Genomic DNA, 19,989 nt, shown 5'->3' with positions numbered 1-19,989 from the left:
ACACCTAGATCCCCTGAACTCAGCTCACTCTCCAGATCCCAATCACCTGAATTCTAATCACCTCTTCACACACCTGTATGTCATTATCACACACTATTTAGTTCAATTATTTGCACCCCAACACTGTAAGGTATTGTTTGTTTTGAGACACACATCTTACTGAGTGCTGGGTTTCCTGTGGTGTACTCCTCCTGTGTATGATAGTTTTTGCCTGCCTCACTAATGACGTCTTTTGTCTATCCCCTGCCTGTACTTTAGCCTATCAGATTTCCTGTTGTCTACCTATTGCCTGATCTCCTGGACTATGTTACTAGCCTTTTCCCTGCCTGTCTGTTGTCCTTTTGGACCCCCTGTGTATGACCTTCTGCCTGCCCCTGGACCCAGCTACCTGCCGCCTCCTGTGGTCCTTTGCAATAAACACCTGCTGCGCCTTGCGCTTGAAACCAACTCTCTGTCTCCCATCGTGTTCATTACAAAACTGACTTGTTGCGGATAAAAAGCAGTGCATATTGACGTAGTGCACATAAAAGGTACTTTTTCCGCATAAGTTATCTAAAGGTAAATGTGCTCCCATCACATTTTCAACTCTACTGGTGGTTTTGTCACAATATGTTGCATTAAATAGAAAATGTATCTACTCTGGTCTTGGAACGAGCGCTCTAGCCAATAGCCTGCAGATACAGCCTACATTATGAGATTATTATTTTATTTGTCAAACGACAGCCAAGCATCGATCATAATGTCACCAGAATAAGACCCTCAATATTTATTGGAAAGGAGCATCAAGCTCATCACTGTGCACTTTCACCACCCTGTGACGTTCATCATAATTTATTTAATCGGTAGCCTAATAAACTGCATGCTTTCTGGATCCCACCATGTCAAACGAACAAATTGTCTGTTGACATTGACGAAATTGAACTGTCGTCTCCGTCGGTCCGGTCGTGACATTTTTTTATGCGTCAGGTAATTAATCAGCATGAAATCGTTGGATGGAAACCTTGTTAGTGGTGGTCATGTGAGAGGTATCTTTCCAGGATAAAAATAACGTCAGATTGCTTTCATTTACTAGTCTGGTTGAACAGGTGATTCAGTGGAAGATTAGCTATATGGATAAAGCATATCACATTCTCAGACACTGAATGGATGGAACAACCCAATGACCCTATTGTACTGGCCGATCCGGAGGTATAGACGACAACCCAGATATGACATCCTCACGTATCTTACAATCATAATCTGCTTAACCTGCTTAAAACCTGTTTGGGACAGGGGGCAGTATTTTCACGTTCGGATGAAAAGCGTGCCCAGATTAAACTGCCTGCTACTCGGGCCCAGAGTCAAATATTTGCATATTATTAGTAAAATTGGGTTTTTGGATATAAATATGAACTTTATCGAACAAAACATACATGTATTGTGTAACATTGAGTCCTGGGAGTGTCATCTGATGAAGATCGTCAAAGGTTAGTGATTCATTTTAGCTGTATTTCTGGTTTTTGTGACGCCTCTCCTTGCTTGGAAAATGGCTGTGTGGTTTTTCTTGTCAAGGTGCTGTCCTAACATAATCTAATGCTATGCTTTCGCCGTAAAGCCTTTTTGAAATCGGACAATATGGTTGGATTAACGAGAAGTTTATCTTTAAAATGGTGTAAAATAGTTGATTGTTTGAGAAATTTGAATTATGAGATTTTTGTTGTTTTGTATTTTGCACCCTGCTATTCCATTGGCTGTTGGCGAGGGCGTTCAGGTCACTATCCGAAGGGTAACGCGCGAGCGCATTTCGTGACAAAAAAATCAAAATATTCCATTACCGTACTTAGAAGCATGTCAAACGCTGTTTAAAATCAGTTTTTATGCTATTTTTCTCGTAAAATAGCGATAAAATTCCAACCGGGCAACTTTGTATTCATTCAAAGAGAGAAAGAAAAACATGGCGAGTTCTCATGAATGCGCATCTCCAGTCTCACTGTCCCCAGGCTGACCACTTACAAACTCTGCTGCTATACTTTGCCCAGAGACAGCAGACACCCCATTCCACTTTCTGGCGGCTTTAGAGAGCCAATGGAAGCCTTAGAAAGTGTCATGTTACAGCACAGATGCTGTAATGACGATAGAGATGCAACAGAAGGACAACAAATTGTCAGACAGGGCCCTTCCTGCATGGAATCTTCTCAGGTTTTGGCCTGCCATATGAGTTCTGTTATACTCACAGACACCATTCAAACAGTTTTAGAAACTTTAGAGTGTTTTCTATCCAAATCTACTAATTATATGCATATTCTAGTTTCTGGGCAGGAGTAGTAACCAGATTAAATCGGGTACGTTTTTTTTCCGACCGTGAAAATACTGCCCTCTATCCCAAAGAAGTTATAACTGACTTGCCTAGTTAAATTAAGGTAAAATAAAAATAAAAAACAATGATGGAGGCCACTGTGCTCTTGTGGACCTTCAATGCTGCAGTCATGTTTTGGCACCCTTCCCCAGATCTGTGCCTCTTAACAATCCTGTCTCTGAGCTCTACAGACAATTCCTTAGGCCTCATGGCTTGGTTTTTGCTTTGACATGCACTGTCAACTGTGGGACCTTATATAGACAGGTGTGTGCCTTTCCATATAATTCCCAATCAAATTAATTTACCACAGGTGGACTCCAATCAAATTGTAGAAAACTCCTAGGAAACAGGATGGAAACAGGATGCACCTGAGCTAAATTTCGAGCCACATAGCAAAGGGTCTGAATATTTATGTAAATTAGGTATTTCTGTTATTTTATTTTGTATAAATTAGCAAGAATTTCTAAACCTGTTTTCACTTTGTTATTATGCGGTATTGTGTGTAGATTGTTGAAGAACATGTTTTATTTAATACAATTTAGAATAAGGCTGTAAGGTAACAAAATGTGGAAAAAGTCAAGGGGTCTGAGTACTTTAATGCACTGTACATTAATGGTGTCAGAAGTGGAATCTGAACCCACACCAAACACCGTATAGTATTCATCATGCACTTATTCCATCTCATCCACTTCATGTTTGTCTTGGTCTCCACAATTAGCAGACCAGTGTGAACTGCTTCGTTCATAAATATGAGATTTTTAAAGATGGCCCTGTGAGACTAATTAGACCAACACTTCAAACCAGGGCCAAACAGCCAAGAGAAGGATTTACTATAGAAGTAAAAAAAACACAGTTTTATTGGTTTCAATGGGATATTGAGGATTAGTGTGGTATCAATAAAGAATAAAGGAGTTATACCGCTTGACATTAAAAATGGTTATTGATGTCATAAACATTAACAACTTCAACGTTTCACTTTCTATTTGTTTGTTTATTGGCACGACAACTTGTGTATTTCTGGAGTTAAATTAACAAGATCCTTTACATCTTTAAAAAATGAAAAGTTTCCCATTGCTACTTCCAAATGAACAAAGGATTAAAACGCTGAATATGACCCTATTTCATTTAAAGGAGAACTCATAAAGGGAAAATTGAAAAGTCTGAAACACAAATTTGACACAAATAGATCCACCACAGTTAGTAACATACAGCTTGCTTTTGCCTACTCTGACAAAGGTCTGGAAGATATACTGCATTGACATTAATCTCTACCCCATTTTACCTGGTACCATTTTATTTTTGACTCTTAGAGCAAATAAGCCGTAGTAAAAGACGATATGACCTTGTGTGGGTTGGTTTCTTAATGAGGACAGAAGTTTGAGATACGACTGACTCATCAAAGATCCTTTAGTTTACTGTTACCCGTCTCACACATATCCCTCCATCACTTTACTACCATTAGCAGTTTTCATTTCTTTACTTTCTAAGAAAACGTGGGGACATGAAAGGAAGTAATTCAATGAAAAGGTAGTAGTGAGCTCTGGTGCTCTGTGTTGGTAGCCACCAGATGTAGCGTTTGGCAGAGGGAGAGACGCTGTTATTAAATACAGCTGCGCCCTCACTACGAACACTACCCCCTTTCTAATCAACGCAGCACTGCCAGTAAACCTGCACATTGCCTCTCTCTCTCTCTCTCTCTCTCTCTCTCTCTCTTTCCCCCTTTCAACTATTTTTCTTTCCTTATTTTTGGAAGGTTCTGAGATGACTGGATAGAAGTTTGTTCTCTTCCTTTCTTCACTCTCACCTCCAGCCAAGTGTTTTTTTTTATGATGTTTTCCTCCATTGTTATATGCATCTAAGTACTGTCACTTTGTCAGTCAGGCGACCATGGATCCTGGCTGATACCTATTATGAAATGGTGTTAAGCAAGGAGAGATATCTTGTTGTCAACATTACTTTATCAAATGTGAGGAGGGAATGGATCAGGTTTAAGGATTTAGGGCTGTTTGGACATGACATTCCAATAAGGGAAAGTTAATCTCACTCTCTCTCTTTTTCTCCCTTCTGTGTCTTTCAAGTGCTATATATACAAAAGTATGTGGACACCCCTTCAAATTAGTGGATTTGGCTATTTCAGCCACACCCCTTGCTGACAGGTGTATAAAATTGAGCTCACAGCCATGTAATCTCCATAGACAAACATTGACAGTAGAATGGCTTTACTGAAGAGCTCAATGACTTTCAACATCATAGGATGCCACCTTTCCAACAAGTCAGTTCGTCAAATTTCTGCCTGCTAGAGCTGCCCCGGTCAACTGTAAGTGCTGTTATTGTGAAGTGGAAACGTCTAGGAGCAACAACGGCTCAGCCGTGAAGTGGTAGGCCAAACAAGCTCACAGAACGGGACCGCCGAGTGCTGAAGCGCGTAGCACATACAAATCGTCTGTCCTAAGGTGTAACACTCACTACCAAGTTCCAAACTGCCTATGGAAGCAACGTCAGCACAAGAACTGTTCGCCAAGAGCTTCATGAAATGGGTTTCCATGGCCGAGCAGCCGCACACAAGCCTAAGCTACAGGTTAATTACCTGTAGAAAGCAAGAGCGGTAGCCGGGACTTGAGTGGCTTAAATCTAGGAATGTGATGTATATTTACTTCCGTTAAACATACGTCTATTTAGAAGGGTAACCTGAATGAACAAGCTCAGTCCCTCAGTGTGTTTCATACAATCACAGCAAGTGGGAATGCTCCCCCAGGTCTCCAGTCTCGTTCTGTGTCTACTACTCAGGAACTATGTGTAGGGGTGTATAAGCAGCATAAGGCACTCTATATCACACACTATATGCATACACACCTATGTATAGGAGATGATATTTGGGGAATAAGCAAAGGAAATATTCCATTTCTAGTTTTACCAGAATTAGTTATTCTATAAAACTTTGATGGCCTAACCAATGAACATAGCAGAAATGGAAGCGTTCGCATTGCAGTTCTCCATAACCAACAATTTAATCTCTCCGTGTGTGTGTGTGTGTGTGTGTGTGTGTGTGTGTGTGTGTGTGTGTGTGTGTGTGTGTGTGTGTGTGTGTGTGTGTGTGTGTGTGTGTGTGTGTAGGAGAGGGTTGGAACGGAGAGGTGGTGAAATCAAGCTGGTTAAGACCTACTGTCAGGTTTGGCGCTGTATTTGGTATACACACTGCTTTCCATTTCTGGTTTCGTCTCCATCCTCCATGAATGGGTCTCTTTCAGCTCCCTGCTCCCACTGACCCCCTGCTTAAGCAATGCTCTCCCCCAGATTGACCCAAACAAAATGCCCCACCACCACCACTGGCTTTCAGACTCACATCCAGGTGGTATGTTGGAACCCACCCCCTTTAGGACCCACACCACAATGTTTCATCCCAACCCCACAACCCCCCCTAATCCCCACCCTCCAAGCTGCTCCACCCATGGCCCACACCTTATCCAAACACACCTGCTCCAATCAGATCTGACCACATTGGCACATTTTGAAGAAGTTGTTTTTATTTGTGTATTTGATGTCTCAGGATGGTTTGTGGAGCATCTGATCTGGCGCTTCCCGGTGGCCTGGCTGGCCCAGGGATGTTCTTCCTGTCGTGACGCCTGGACCTGCTGACTCACAGCTTCTCAGACCACAGGAGAAACATGACTGAAGCACGTGAAGCCTTTCCTTCCTCTTTTCTTAGTGGAGATAAAGTTTGTCTCGCAGCGATTTACACATACTCTCTCACACACACACACTCATCGTCTCTCTCACACACAGAGATTTGCTAAGTGTGTGAAACAGCTTACATGTCCTCTTGGAACACCATGAAGAACCAGGAGAAACCACAAGACTAATTCTAACTCTTAAAATATAAAGAACCCATGACATCCAAGTCCACTACAACCTTGCCATTGCAGGTCTCCAAGCTATCAAAGAATTATAGAGTCCTTCTCAACGTCTACCACTAAAACGCTGCACAGGTGAGATCAGTCCAAATCCCATGGTTCTGAGGGGAGTGGAGTGCTCTAAAGTCAGCCAGTCTTCAGATGTGTGTTATGATTTTCAAGACAAGATGTCGGATTGGTCAAAAAATTAATTGAAATCATAGGAAAGTTATGACGGGGAAGGAAGAAACAGGAAGAGAAGGAAAGAGAGAGGGGCCTTTGTACGGGTGGGCCTGGGTAACCTTGAGGCCCTCACACTAGTTCATTCAGGATCATAATGACCAGGCAATTATGTGAGAACAGAACACAGCGCTTAAACTACAGAATCTGCCAAAGACAGATGGCTGTGCTCAGCCCCAGGTCATAATATCTAACAGATGGTTGAAGGAAGCCAATTTTACATCTAAAAATATAAAACATTGAACTAAAGATTTCCAAAATTCTAACAGTCAAGAGTAGGCTACCAGTATGCCAAAGTTATATGAAAGGTTTAAAATTAATTAATTGTGCAACATTACAGTTTTTTTCAATCACTTTTGCAAATGTTTCAGATGTAAGTAGTATATTTTCAAAACTAAGTACAATACTCTGAACTGATAGCACTTGATATGTCCCCTCTCTTACGTTCAGAACCTTTGATTGTTCCTTTGATTCATTGGGGGTTCACACATCTTTCACCCCTGAGTCATTCATGCTAAATCTAAGTTTTACATGAAATACCATGAGCACATTTTGTTTATTCACCAATACATCAGATAATGAATGATAGGCTCAGCATTTATTCATTTTAACTACCATTTAATCCAATAGCAAAAATACAAGATACACATTTCAAAACTGTTATTTTTGTAGTGCTGACTAGAAAGAATAGTAGATGGTAATTACCACTTTCAATATAGTATTTGACTATAACTTGACATGCAGAGTTTTTTTAAATCATTTGTATCCAATGGCAGGTTGTGAGAATGTTGAGAAATATGTCTGTCTTACAGTTTCATTATCCTTATAAGTACACACATAGGACAAATCATCAGAAATAGAGGTATTGTATAGCAGTTGGCTACTGCAAAAACATGTATGCCATTTCTACACCATGCAACATTGTATGAGATCACCTTTTCTTCCTGACTTGTCAACTGATACAGCATCTGTTTGGAATTCATCAGCTTACAGTGTATCAATGTACAGTAATTCAGATAATGAGTGGAATATATACAACCCAGGTATTTCAGCAGTGCATTGTACATGACACAATAATTCCAAATGGTAGCATGTACAGTGACTTTTTCCACTTTGTCCTACTGCAGCACACAGGCTGATAGGAAATTATATCATATTTACAGCCACATCCATCAATGATTTGGTTTTACGTTCCAAACTAAATTGATGTCAAATTGATACATTTATGAGGTAAAAAATGTAATAAAATACAGTGTTCAGCAGTTATCAAACTATATATGTTAACTAGGCACTACATCATTTTGGTTCAGTAGTTATTCGTTTTGAGCAGTTTGATTAAGTGATAGTTAATTGTATTGTTAACAAATGACAAATCATATCAAAAGTGAAGTGAATAATGCATTTTGAAAAGCAGATATTTCTATCCAAATTGAAAGAGTGATTTTGGTGCAGTGAACAAGTGACTGTGGATTTGTTTGTTGTACTCAGTCAATTGAAAATGTGCTTCGAGTTTTGAAACACAAGCCATTTTGATCATCTGTTAAGATTTGTGTGCTTAAAATGTACCACATACTTGTGAAAATTGCACCAAAGTGATAAAAAAAAAACACTAACAGTGGAGTGATCATTTTTATTGTGAAAGATAAGCCTTATCATACGTAGGCCGCTAGGTGGACTCGTCTAGGAATAAAGAGTGAGTAGAGTAGTTGACGCCGCACTACAATTCCCGTTATGCACAACGACTTCGCCGGAAATACAGGCATGGGTCAAAGTTAAAACGCTTACCATGCACGATGTGAAGAACGAAAGCGTGCACCCAGATGTGGCCAAGTTTGTTCAATTCATTATAATTTATGTTATTTAGTTGTTGTGTTTGTGTTAACGTCGGAATATGTCTCCAAAGAAGAAGCATGGGTCAAGTCATCAATTGACCCATTTGATCTACCGACATTTGAAGGAAAACGGCTTCCAGAAAGCTGCAGAAGAACTCAAAAAGCATGTGAAGGTCGCTACATCTATCTGTTTCATGCGTCGTACATTGTAACATGTAACGTTATCACTCCATTAAGGGAAACTTCGCGACATATTGTTGCAGATTTGTACTTCCATAATGGTGTCGTTGTTACAATGTAATAACATAGTTGTGACAGTGTAGAGTCTACCGATGGGCCCTACACTACTGTGCCAGTGCCATGGAGGCCCAGACCTCTTGGTAGAGACTGTAGACTATACTTGGAGACTACACTAATACATTTCACTTTGCTCTGTAGAGTGTCTTGTATTTGTTATGTAGCTAGCTAGATTTCCCTTTGTCTGATTTTGTTTCTCTTAATATTTTGTCTAGGGCGGAGAACCAGAAGCCTTGTCAACTTCACTACTGGACATCTACAATAAATGGTTTGGAGAGTGAGTAGCTGGCCTATAGGTTTTCTCAAAATACAGGCCATTATTTTGTCTGATTAACTGACCTCATTGCATTGGGTTGATTTTGACATTTAACTGTGTTCTTCAGTGCTTCGAAGAGTACAAAGACGGGAACAGAACCGGATTCTTCTGGGTTAAAAAAGAACCGCCAAGCAGACCCTGAAAGCAGCACAGAGAGCTCGAGTTCAGCAGATGAAGAAACAACACCTGTTAAAGGTACAGGCTTTTTTCAGTAAACGTGTAGGAGACCAATGTAAACAACAACCAAGAAATTAGTAGTTTGGTTGTGGTTTAAATCTGAATATCATGCATGTCTTGTTCCTTGCTCTTGTCTTTCCAGTCTCCCAGACCCCAAAGCCTCAGAGCCCAGCTAAAGACAGCCCAACTAAGGCCAAGACTGCTGTGCAGAGAACTCTTGGAGGGAAGGGGACAGTAGTGGAGGAGAGCACTGGCACAGACAGCTCAGAGGACTCTGAGAGTGAGGAGACACCGCCACAAGTAAGCAAGCACAGATGTAAACACACTGGTGAACACCAATAGAGAGACATGATTACAATTCAAATATAAACTCTTCTTCTCCCTGTTGTTACTGATGGAGTCTTCTCTTCCTCTCCTCTGCCATTTACAGAAAAGCCCTGCAACGCCCAAAGCCAATCATGTTCCAGCTGCAAAGATCAAGGCCGAGTCAGAGGTCACACCATCGACCCTAACCAAGGCCAAGTTAACAACCACTTCCACGCCTAAATCTGGGGCCTCCGACAATACCAATGATACGTCTTCAGACAGGAAAGAGGCAACAACAGTGGTGAGTTAATCTATTCCTTTGTAGAATATTCTAAACCTTTCTTTACATTCACAAATAAAACCCTATGTGTTAAGATTGTCTTAACATTGATTCAGAAAACACCCTTGACGCCAACACCAGTGACGCCAACCAGTAAACCAACATCAACAGCCAAGACGAAAGCTACTCCAACTAAAGCAGTGGTTGTTGCTACTCCAAGCAAGGCCAAGGCAACAGCAACATCTACAACATCCGACTCATCCAGTTGCAGTAGTGAATCGTCAGATAGCGATGAGGAGAGTCCAGCAGTGGTGAGTTTACCTCTGGAGTGTGGATACATGATATATTACATTCAGAAATTAAACCCTGAATTACATTTTTTATTTGCCTCTTTTTACACCAATTTAGAAAACACCCACAACACCAAAAGCAACACCTGCAAAACCAGTAACACCACTTAGTAAAACAACATCAACAGCCAAGCCAACAACCAAATCGAAGACTACAGCGCCAGAGACTTCCAGTGACAGCTGTGATTCATCATCAGAAAGTGAAGAGGAAGGTCCAACAATGGTGAGTTTTTTTTAAAGACTTGAAATAACCCAAATCATTACTGTATAAGTATCTGTTCATATTCTCGAATGATAAACACAGGTTTGAACATTTTCTTCATATTACACAATTTCGAAAACACAGACAGCGCCAGTGAAGCAACAGAGAGCAACACCAACAGCCAAGATGAAAGCCACCCCAGTTAAACCAGTGGTTGCTGCCACTCCAAGCAAGACCTCAGCTAGTAAGGAGTCCAGTGACAGCATTGATTCATCATCAGACAGCGAAGAGGAGAGTCCAGCAGTGGTGAGTTGTATTAGTCCATTCCTGTGGAGTATGGAATAATCTGTATTAGAGGTCGACCGATTATGATTTTTCAACGCCAATACTGATTATTGGGGGACCAAAAAAAGCCGATGCCGACTAATCGGCCGTTTTTTTTAATATTATTTGTAATAATGACAATTACAACAATACTGAATGAACACTTATTTTAACTTAATATAATACATAAACAAAATCAATTTAGCCTCAAATAAATAATGAAACATGTTCAATTTGGTTTAAATAATGCAAAAACAAAGTGTTGGAGAAGAAAGTAAAAGTGCAATATGTGCCATGTAAGAAAGCTAACGTTTAAGTGCCTTGCTCAGAACATGGGAACGCTGGTGGTTCCTTTTAAAATGAGTCTTCAATATTCCCAGGTAAGAAGTTTTAGGTTGTAGTTATTATAGGAATTATAGGACTATTTCTCTCTATACGATTTGTATTTCATATACCTTTGATTATTGGATGTTCTTATAGGCACTTTAGTATTGCCAGTGTAACAGTATAGCTTCCGTCCCTCTCCTCGCTCCTACCTGGGCTCGAACCAGGAACACATCGACAACAGCCACCCTCGAAGCAGCGTTACCCATGCAGAGCAAGGGGAACAACTACTCCAAGTCTCAGAGCGAGTGACGTTTGAAACGCTATTAGCGCGCACCCGCTAATTAGCTAGCCATTTCACATCGGTTACACCAGCCTAATCTTGGGAGTTGACAGGCTTGAAGTCATAAACAGCGCAATGCATTGCGAAGAGCTGCTGGCAAAATGCACGAAAGTGCTGTTTGAATGAATGCTTACGAGCCTGCTGGTGCCTACCACCGCTCAGTCAGACTGCTCTATCAAATCATAGACTTAATTATAATATAATAAACACACAGAAATACGAGCCTTAGGTCATTAATATGGTCGAATCCGGAAACAAAATGTTTTTTTCTTTCAGTGAAATACGGAACCTGTCCGTATTTTATCTAACGGGTGGCATCCATAAGTCTAAATATTCCTGTTACATTGCACAACCTTCAATGGTATGTCATAATTACGTAGAATTCTGGCAAATTAGTTCGCAACGAGCCAGGCAATGAACGCAAGAGCATTGACACAATTTCATGTTAGCAGGCAATATTAACTAAAAATGCAGGTTTAAAAATATATACTTGTGTATTGATTTTAAAGAAAGGCATTGATGTTTATGGTTAGGTACATTGGTGCAACGACAGTGCTTTTTTCACAAATGCGCTTGTTAAATCATCACCCGTTTGTCAAAGTAGGCTGTGATTCGATGAGAAATTAACAGGCACCGCATCGATTATATGCAACGCAGGACACGTTAGATAAACTAGTAATATCATCATCCATGTGTAGTTAACTAGTGATTATGTTAAGATAAGTTTAATGCTAGCTAGCAACTTACCTTGGCTTCTTGCTGCCCTCGCGTAACAGGTAGTCAGCCTGCCATGCAGGCTCCTCGTGGAGTGCAATGTAAGGCAGGTGGTTAGAGTGTTGGACTAGTAACCAGAAGGTTGCAAAAACGAATCCCCCCTGAACAAGGCAGTTAAACCCCGTTCCTAGGCCGTCGTTGAAAATAAGAATGTGTTCTTAATCTGTCTTGCCTAGTTAAATAAAGGTGTTGAAAAAAACGGCAAATCGGTGGCCAAAAATACCGATTACCGATTGTTATGAAAACTTGAAATCGGCCCTAATTAATCGGCCATTCCGATTAATCGGTCGACCTCTAATCTGTATATTCTCTTCAGATATTTCATCATAAATATCTGTCTTAACACTGATTCAGACAACAGCTGCCACTCCGAAAGCTACACCAGTGGTGCAACAGATAGCAACATCAACAGTCAAGACGAAAGCCCCTCCGGGTACTCCAGTTAAACCAGTGGTTGCTGCCACTCTAAGCAAGACCTCAGCTAGTAAGGAGTCCAGTGACAGCAGTGATTCATCATCAGACAGCGAAGAGGACAGTCCAGCAACGGTGAGTTGATATTAGTCTATTCCTGTAGAGTATGGAATAATCTGTATGTTTTCTTCAGGTATTTCATCCTAAATATCTGTCTTAACACTGATTCAGACAACAGCTGCAACACCGAAAGATACACCAGCGAAGCAATCAAAACCAACATCAACAGCCAGGACGAAAGCCCCTCTGGGTACTCCAGTTAAACCAGTGGTTTCTGCCACTCCAAGCAAGACCTCAGCTAGTAAGGAGTCCAGTGACAGCATTGATTCATCATCAGACAGCGAAGAGGACAGTCCAGCAATGGTGAGTTTTAAAAGTGAATATGTTGCTGGAATACATAATAGTCTGTCCCTAATATTTTCCTCAGTACTGTCTATGGACGTTAGTGTCTCATTTTATTCATCTTCACACTGCTGTAGACAACAACCTCAAAACCACAAACTACACCAGTGACACCAGGGAAACAAGCAAAACCAACATCAAAAGCCAAGACGAAAGCCACTCCTGCTACTCCAGCTAAGCCAGTGGTTGCTGCTACCCCAAGCAAGGCCCAGGTAACACCCACTGTCACACCGACAAGTACAGCACCAGAGTCGTCCAACGACAGCAGTGACACACCATCAGACATCCCAGATGAAGCCCCAGCAAAGCATGCTGAGGTTCAACTTAAGACCCCTGCTTCAGCTAAGAAGGCCCAGAGTGGGGGAAAGGGAAAAAAACCTGCTTCTAAGGACCTACTCCTACTGCTGAACAGTCTTACTGTAAGATCAATATACCTCTTCCTGTTCAAACCAGGAGCTATGCTATGAGATGAGATGTACGTGATGATCAACCTTATTCTAACCTTTTGATATTCCTTCACCAGTCACCCACAGCTAAAGCCATTGAGAAGAAGCGCGGCCGTAGTGGAGAATCCTCAGTTGAGGAAACTCCAGCTGTTACAGCAACACCTGCTGGTATGTACTGGTGTCATGGTGCAGGATTTTGGTCCAAATTCCTCAATGTGGCCCTATGTGTGTTCTGCATTGATGGTCTTCATTACTGTATGTTTTATGTCTCTTTTTTATTGTATGTAGTTGCTCCAGCCACAAATATAGGAAAGAAGGTGGCTGCAAAAGACAAGAAAGCAACCTCGTCGAAGAAAGCACAAGTACAGATACTAACTCTCTGTGTATTAAATTGCATTAACTTATTTTTTCATCCGTATATAGTCACTGGGAACCATATTCTCTAAGTGCTTGTTAGCTAGATCATTCTGCATAACTGAATTCTTCTTACCAATCCGTGTTTCAGGCCCCAGCTCCATCAGCCAAGAGGAAAAGAGGTGAAGACAAACCAGGGGACATGCCCGTTAAAGGCAAAAAGAAGAAGCCCTCCCCTGAGACTGTCATGGCTGCCCTGCCTCTGACCGTTCTTGGTCCTCCTCCTACAGGGGGAGACGACTCTGGCTCGGACTCTGATACCGATCTGGACGTGGAGAAGTGGAAGAGACTGGCACTGGAACTATCAGGTGAGAGAGAGGGAAAAACTGTGGAAAATGAGGAGGGCAAGTGAGGGTCAGGTGAAAGGGGGAAGGGAGGGAGGGAGACAGAGGAAGAGAGCAGGAGGAAGATGAGTGGACAGAGACGGGTTGTGAGTCAGAGAGCGGGGGAGGATTCAAAAGCGTCATAACAGCCAGAAGACACACAGCATCACCCTTTAATAACTTAATAATGGAATAACTTTGTGTCAATATAAACAGAACTGTATGACGTCTTTAAATAAAGTACAGGTGTTGACAGTTGATAGTTCAGAGTAGGTCTCCAAGGTAGCCATGTTGTTTATTTACTGTCTACCCACCTCTGTCCACAGACACAAGCATCGCCAAAATGGACGCCATCACTGCGCTGAACGCTCCACCTGCTCCCACCTCACCTGCCTCAGCAGCGAAGAAAACAAGAGCACCGAGGAAGCCCAGGGCTAAAGCTGCACCGAAGACACCACCCAAACCCAGGGCTAAAGCTGCACCGAAGACACCACCCAAACCCAGGGCTAAAGCTGCACCGAAGACACCTAAACCCAAGGCTGGCGCTGCAGTGGAAAAGTCTAGTGCTGCTGAAAAGGTCAAGACTACAGCTGAAAAGGAAGATGGGAATGGGAAAACCAAGACAACTGCAAAAGCTAGTAAAGCCAAGTCCAGTCAGGCTAAGAAGGCAGCACCTCCCACCCCATCAGTCAAAACATCTCCCACCCCATCCCCTGAAGGCCAAGCAGAGATCAACAATAATACTGCCGACCTTACGACCGTGGCAGACAAACAGCCACCCTCCACGCCTGTAACCCCAACACCTAATGGAAAACCGTCAGCCAAGAAAAGGAAGAGGAAAAATAGGAACAATGAGACTAAAGCAGATGACAATTCACCACAACCCCAAAAGAAGAAAAGGGAAACTGGCGAAGAGAAGACTGATGAAATGAAAAATGAGACCGTAGAAGAGAAGGAACCAGAGAAGGAAAAGAAGAAGACGACTAAGGAGAATGGGGCAAAAAAGGACAAGGGAACGAAGAAGAAACAGGAGGCGATAAGAAAGGAGAATGAGACAAAGATGGAACTGGAAAAGAGGAAGAAGAAGAAGAAGAAGAAGAAGAAGAAAACGAATGAGAACTGTGTTGACAAGGAACCACCACCACCTCCATCCACCACAGTAACACCTGATCCTCCAACAGAGAAGAAAAGTGAGTGACACTTCCTCTAAAAACCTTGTTTCAGAAAATGAAAAAAATATATTGTATATTAGTCTATACTGAAAATGATTATGTAATAACATTTATATAAATAAAAACTCTACAGAGATTAAAAAGCTGAAACTCTCAGAGACTGCAGTGCCTGAGATGCCAGTCACACCTGCCCAAGACTCCATCCCTGTACAGCACCCTCCAGCACCCACAGAGACCCCACCTAAAAAGGTAAGGAAGTTTACCTCATCTTCATCAAGGCGCAGAAGTTATAGCTAGACATTGACCCACATGCTTTTTCTTGACCTTGCGTTCCAGCATGCTTATACTACTCACTGCATGCCTCAGCTCTCATACCTGGCAAAAATAACAGAGCTGTAAATGATTTGGGTTTTATTCTCCTCAGAAAAAGAAATCATCTAAGAGTAAGTAAGGCCTTTACAGATGAAGACCATCTACAAGGGGCCTCTCAAGTGTATGTGGACCTGGACCCATTCTACCTAAATGGCAGTGGAGCAATAACGGGTAAAGACTGTCTGTCCACACAATGTTCTCCCTAGACCAGATCAACTGGGGATTTGTTCTATTTTTAACATTTTTTTTTACATTGTATACTGTAACAAATTAACTCTTTTCCTGTTTTGCTAAAGTTGAAACAGTGTTTTTTAGCCTATTTGTTGATCAATTTTTTAAAACTGTAACTGCATGTCCTGTACGGGTTCTAACTGTTTTCCTATTTGAAGATGGCATACTATGTGATGTGCTGAAGCGGTTTTTATGTTACAGTACATTTTAATTATGGCGTTTTCTTGCATGTTCTTGTGACAGCGAAAAACAGAATGATTTATGGAAATGTTACGTTTACGACAGCATCTGCTGCTTAGCCTCACATGGTGGATAAGGCCGATCCTAAGTGGAGGGAATGATCAGAGGAACCTCAATACAGTAATGAAGCCCAGAGCCATTGTTTAACCCTTACACCCTAGTAATGAATGCATAATATGAAAATATTTGAGAGATACTACTAGGAAAATATATATTTTTTAAAAGTTTCATGGTCAGGTGTGTTTACTGTATCTTTTTCACAAAATTAAGTCATTTTTCCAGTTTGTGTCCATTTTGTTAGTAGGTTTGAGGTGCCAAAAATGTGTCTTTAAGCACTCTCTTTCTGGTGTTGGTGTCTTGGAGTCTTCCTCAGCGCTTTGATGAATTGCTTTCCAGAAGGGACTTTGTGGCATTTATAGCTATGGTAATTAATGGCACTGCCAAGGTGGAGAGAAGGTCCAGGAAAATATAAATCATTGTGATTGCGGCAGAGCGGTTCCTGGGCGAAGGAGTTACCTGCAATATTGGCACAAGCTCTCAGGGCCTACCCAGCTAACAACGACCTGTCGGTCCGCCAGGAGCCTCCGGCAGCAGACCATCGGCAAGATGGTCAGCAATCGCTCATCCACTAGCGTTTGTTGAGCGGCAAGCCGCTATGCTAGGTGGAGGTCTGACCTTCAGTGGAGGAACTTCGGCAGGTCGATATGCGGACCCATGCGTGCGACCTGCTGTAACACCTTCTCATAAATTGAATAAGTACTGCTACTGTTGCTGAAAACAATATATTTTTTTATATCAACCACACGGATTTGACAGTTGAACTGTACCATTCAGCTTTTTCTGGAAAATGCCCATTGTATAAAGTTCCACCTTTTGTAATCGCATAATGCAATTTCAGTGTAATAGCAAGTTCCAGTACTTTTGCGTGTTCTTACAGGTACATAGCTTGCATACTTTCACTTTTAACCCATTCACTAATCTTGGGCATTGTGAAGAAGAGTTTTGAATATAGAACAAAAATTACAGGATGTGCATCTTTTTTTTTTTACAACAATACACACATTAAGATTAGGTATCAGTTAACAATACTACCGTTAACATGGTCATGTGTAACAACCTTTAGCACAAAACTGAAAGTAATGTATTTACAGAGATGTTAGACTTACAAAGAGTGCAGGTTCGAGACTTAAGAGGCCCCAAGGCAATATTTTCTGTGAAGTCTTCCTTAACATTTCCTAATGGAAACTATAAACTATGTTCTAAAGAAGCAAAAAAAATGTAAAAAAAAATGATCAATTTCTTTCAATCGTTGGTGGAATAACTTGATCAGAGATGAGTCAGTAAAATGTTCTAACTGAAGATTCATGCCAACCAGAGAACGCATTTAAACTGAATATGGGCACAAACCACCCTACATGTCTATGGGGATATCATTGTGTGTCTATTGCTTAAGGTATTGAAGATGGACAGGAGGGTTTCATGTCTAATGTTGTGGGGCGTATGAGCTAGTGGAGTTTGAGGGTGAGTGATGTCAACATCGTTCAGGAACCTGACAGCAGAGAGAAGTCCTGTCGAAGAAATACCACAATTAAAGATCCGTAGACTTTCGTCACAATTGTTTTACGTATGAATTTCACCCTCCTCCCCAACATTATATTCTAAGAAATGTAAAGATGACAGGTAATGGTATACACAATATGTAGTGTTGATTTGACACTTTGCATACCAATTCAGTTTGTGATTTGTACTTATGGTTAGAACCTGCTTGAACAACAAAGTAACACCTATCGGATGACAAATCTTAATTTTTCCTGAGCTGCCCTCCCTCACTGCAAGATATCTATCTCTAAAATGTTTAATTCTAGATGTCATACCTGAGGCTTGAGCCTGAGGAACAAGGTAAAGAATCCACAAATTCGAGCTAACACCTCACCCGGTCAAAACACCCCATTAAATTGTCCAAAAGGTTGTACCAATCATGACATTCATATGGGAATAAGTGGTAGCACACAGCAGGTAAAGGACGCCTTTTAATGGTGATTCATAACCTTTCGAGAATGATGGTGTTGTATTCAACTGGTATGAGTACCATTACGGCTTGATTCCACGAATATAGAAGTGCAAACACCGTACGACTTAATGTGAAATTCATGAAAAGCCTTAGTCGTTCCGATACATATTTCAGAGATAGTCTTCCATTGCAGACCTGCACCCTAATTCTCAAAGGTTATGAATCACCATTAAAAAGGCGCTCTTACCCTCTGTGTGGTTCGTAAATCACCACCACTAGGCGCCCCTTACCTGCTGTGTGGTCCGTGTGGTACACATATAAACATTGTCCTGTGGAATCCGCTGGAAGGAACAGCTCGTCTGGATCACCTTGCTTACGCATCTGTCTCTATTAAAACCCAGTCGGCGTCTCTGTGGTCTCAGTATAAAGCCAAGGTGAGTTGATGTTACCTAAAGATTCATGTAAGTTGAGATATTAAAAGTACGTTTAAGTTTGTTTTTGTTTGATATGTTATATCATGACAAACAGTATGGCTAAGGTTATCGTTAACAAGGATCCTAGGAACTGTCGTGTGTCAAGTCAATACCTTCAGGGTTAACATTAGGGACTTGAAGTTAGTTGACGGACACTAAAATTAGACTAGCTAACGTAACGTCCCACCTTACAACATCTGTTCATACAAGGTTGTCTGAGTCAGTGTCCCTCCTAATCAATTTTGATGGCCTTCCTCTATACAAAGGCCATCAAAATTGAAAGAAGAAACCAACCAGTCTTGATTGCTTGCATGACTTGAGTGTCAGGTGGTGGGTGTAGCTGGTGCATGAAGTCAGGCGCAGGAGCGCGGAGATGAGTGAACAACGCACTTTACTTGAGAAAATAGCACAAAGTAACAAAACCAATGTGCGAACAATAATGGTTGCCACACAGCACCCGGAAACATACCGACCTTAAACACACACAAAGACATGGGGGAAACAGAGGGTTAAATACATGACCAGTAATTGGGAAATGAAAACCAGGTGTGTGGGAAACATAGACAAAACCAACGGAAAATGAAAAGTGGATCGGCGAATGCTAGAAGACCGCCGAGTGCCACCCGAACAAGGAGAGGAACCGACTTTGGCGGAAGTCGTGACATTGAGGAAATGCAGCAGCTGGAAACTGAAGGTGTTTTTTTTGGTCCAAATCTCTGCCATTATTTGTGAAGCACCAGCAAGGGCCTTTGTCAGAAATGCAAAAGGTCACAATGGCTACTATGGCTATGACAAATGCGTCAAACGGGAGTCTACTACCTGAATCGTATGACCTTCCCAGAAACAACAGCCGAGGTCCAACCACGACACTTTTGATGATTTGACTGATGACTGAGTGAGACAACACCTTTTAGGATCATTGTCAAATGGTTTGGTGACGCCGTTTCCGCTTGACAAAATGCTCCTGGTATGTTTGAGAGTTACACGGAAACTGATAACTACTGCAGAAAGGGCCACTGAAAACATGTTTAGGTCCAGCTGTTGTCAGAAATGTATCTTCACAGCTGACTGACCTAAGACCTCACACTCCATCAGAAATCAAGAGAACCACTGAATGAGTCTGCCCGTTGGAAGGCAACTGAGTTCCGTACATTCCTCTTGTACACTGGGCCTGTCTGTTTAAAAGGGAATATTCCAAGGGTGATATATGAAAACTTAATGTTGCTTGCAGATGCCATGACCATCTTCCTAAGTGTATCCTTGTGTGCAGACTATGCAGGAAACCTCCTGGTTTTGTTTGTGGACTACTGCAGCTGCCTGTATGGGAAGGAAAACATAATATACATTGCCTAATCATTTACATTTACATTTACATTGCCTAATCCATCTCAGCCATGAAGCACAAGCATTTTGTGTTGACAATCTCTCTTGCTTCCCCTTCGAG

The 19,989-nt window shown here is 41.6% G+C and overlaps 1 protein-coding gene across 2 annotated transcripts; it reads left to right on the top strand.

The window, feature by feature from the left end:
* Window positions 1-8,212: 8,212 nt before the first annotated feature.
* Window positions 8,213-16,289, top strand: LOC106604850 (uncharacterized). 2 transcript variants are annotated; one of them, XM_014199908.3, is made up of 17 exons: window positions 8,213-8,470; window positions 8,810-8,871; window positions 8,978-9,105; window positions 9,230-9,387; window positions 9,518-9,694; window positions 9,790-9,984; window positions 10,082-10,246; window positions 10,370-10,531; window positions 12,345-12,536; window positions 12,633-12,824; window positions 12,941-13,282; window positions 13,387-13,477; window positions 13,598-13,671; window positions 13,815-14,031; window positions 14,373-15,236; window positions 15,352-15,467; window positions 15,643-16,289. In XM_014199908.3, exons 1-17 carry the CDS (start codon window positions 8,357-8,359, stop codon window positions 15,667-15,669), a joined length of 3,276 nt encoding a protein of 1,091 aa, XP_014055383.3. In that variant the 5' UTR covers window positions 8,213-8,356; the 3' UTR covers window positions 15,670-16,289. The 2 variants fall into 2 exon arrangements, with proteins under 2 accessions (XP_014055383.3, XP_014055382.3); XM_014199907.3 differs by having other exon boundaries at window positions 9,769-9,984.
* Window positions 16,290-19,989: the final 3,700 nt, after the last annotated feature.

The sequence above is a fragment of the Salmo salar genome, chromosome 05 (assembly GCF_965601325.2).
Source record: "Salmo salar chromosome 05, fSalSal1, whole genome shotgun sequence".
Taxonomy (NCBI): domain Eukaryota; kingdom Metazoa; phylum Chordata; class Actinopteri; order Salmoniformes; family Salmonidae; genus Salmo; species Salmo salar.
The sequence above is the reverse complement of the archived record's forward strand: the minus strand, read 5'-3'. Positions and strand labels throughout refer to the sequence as shown.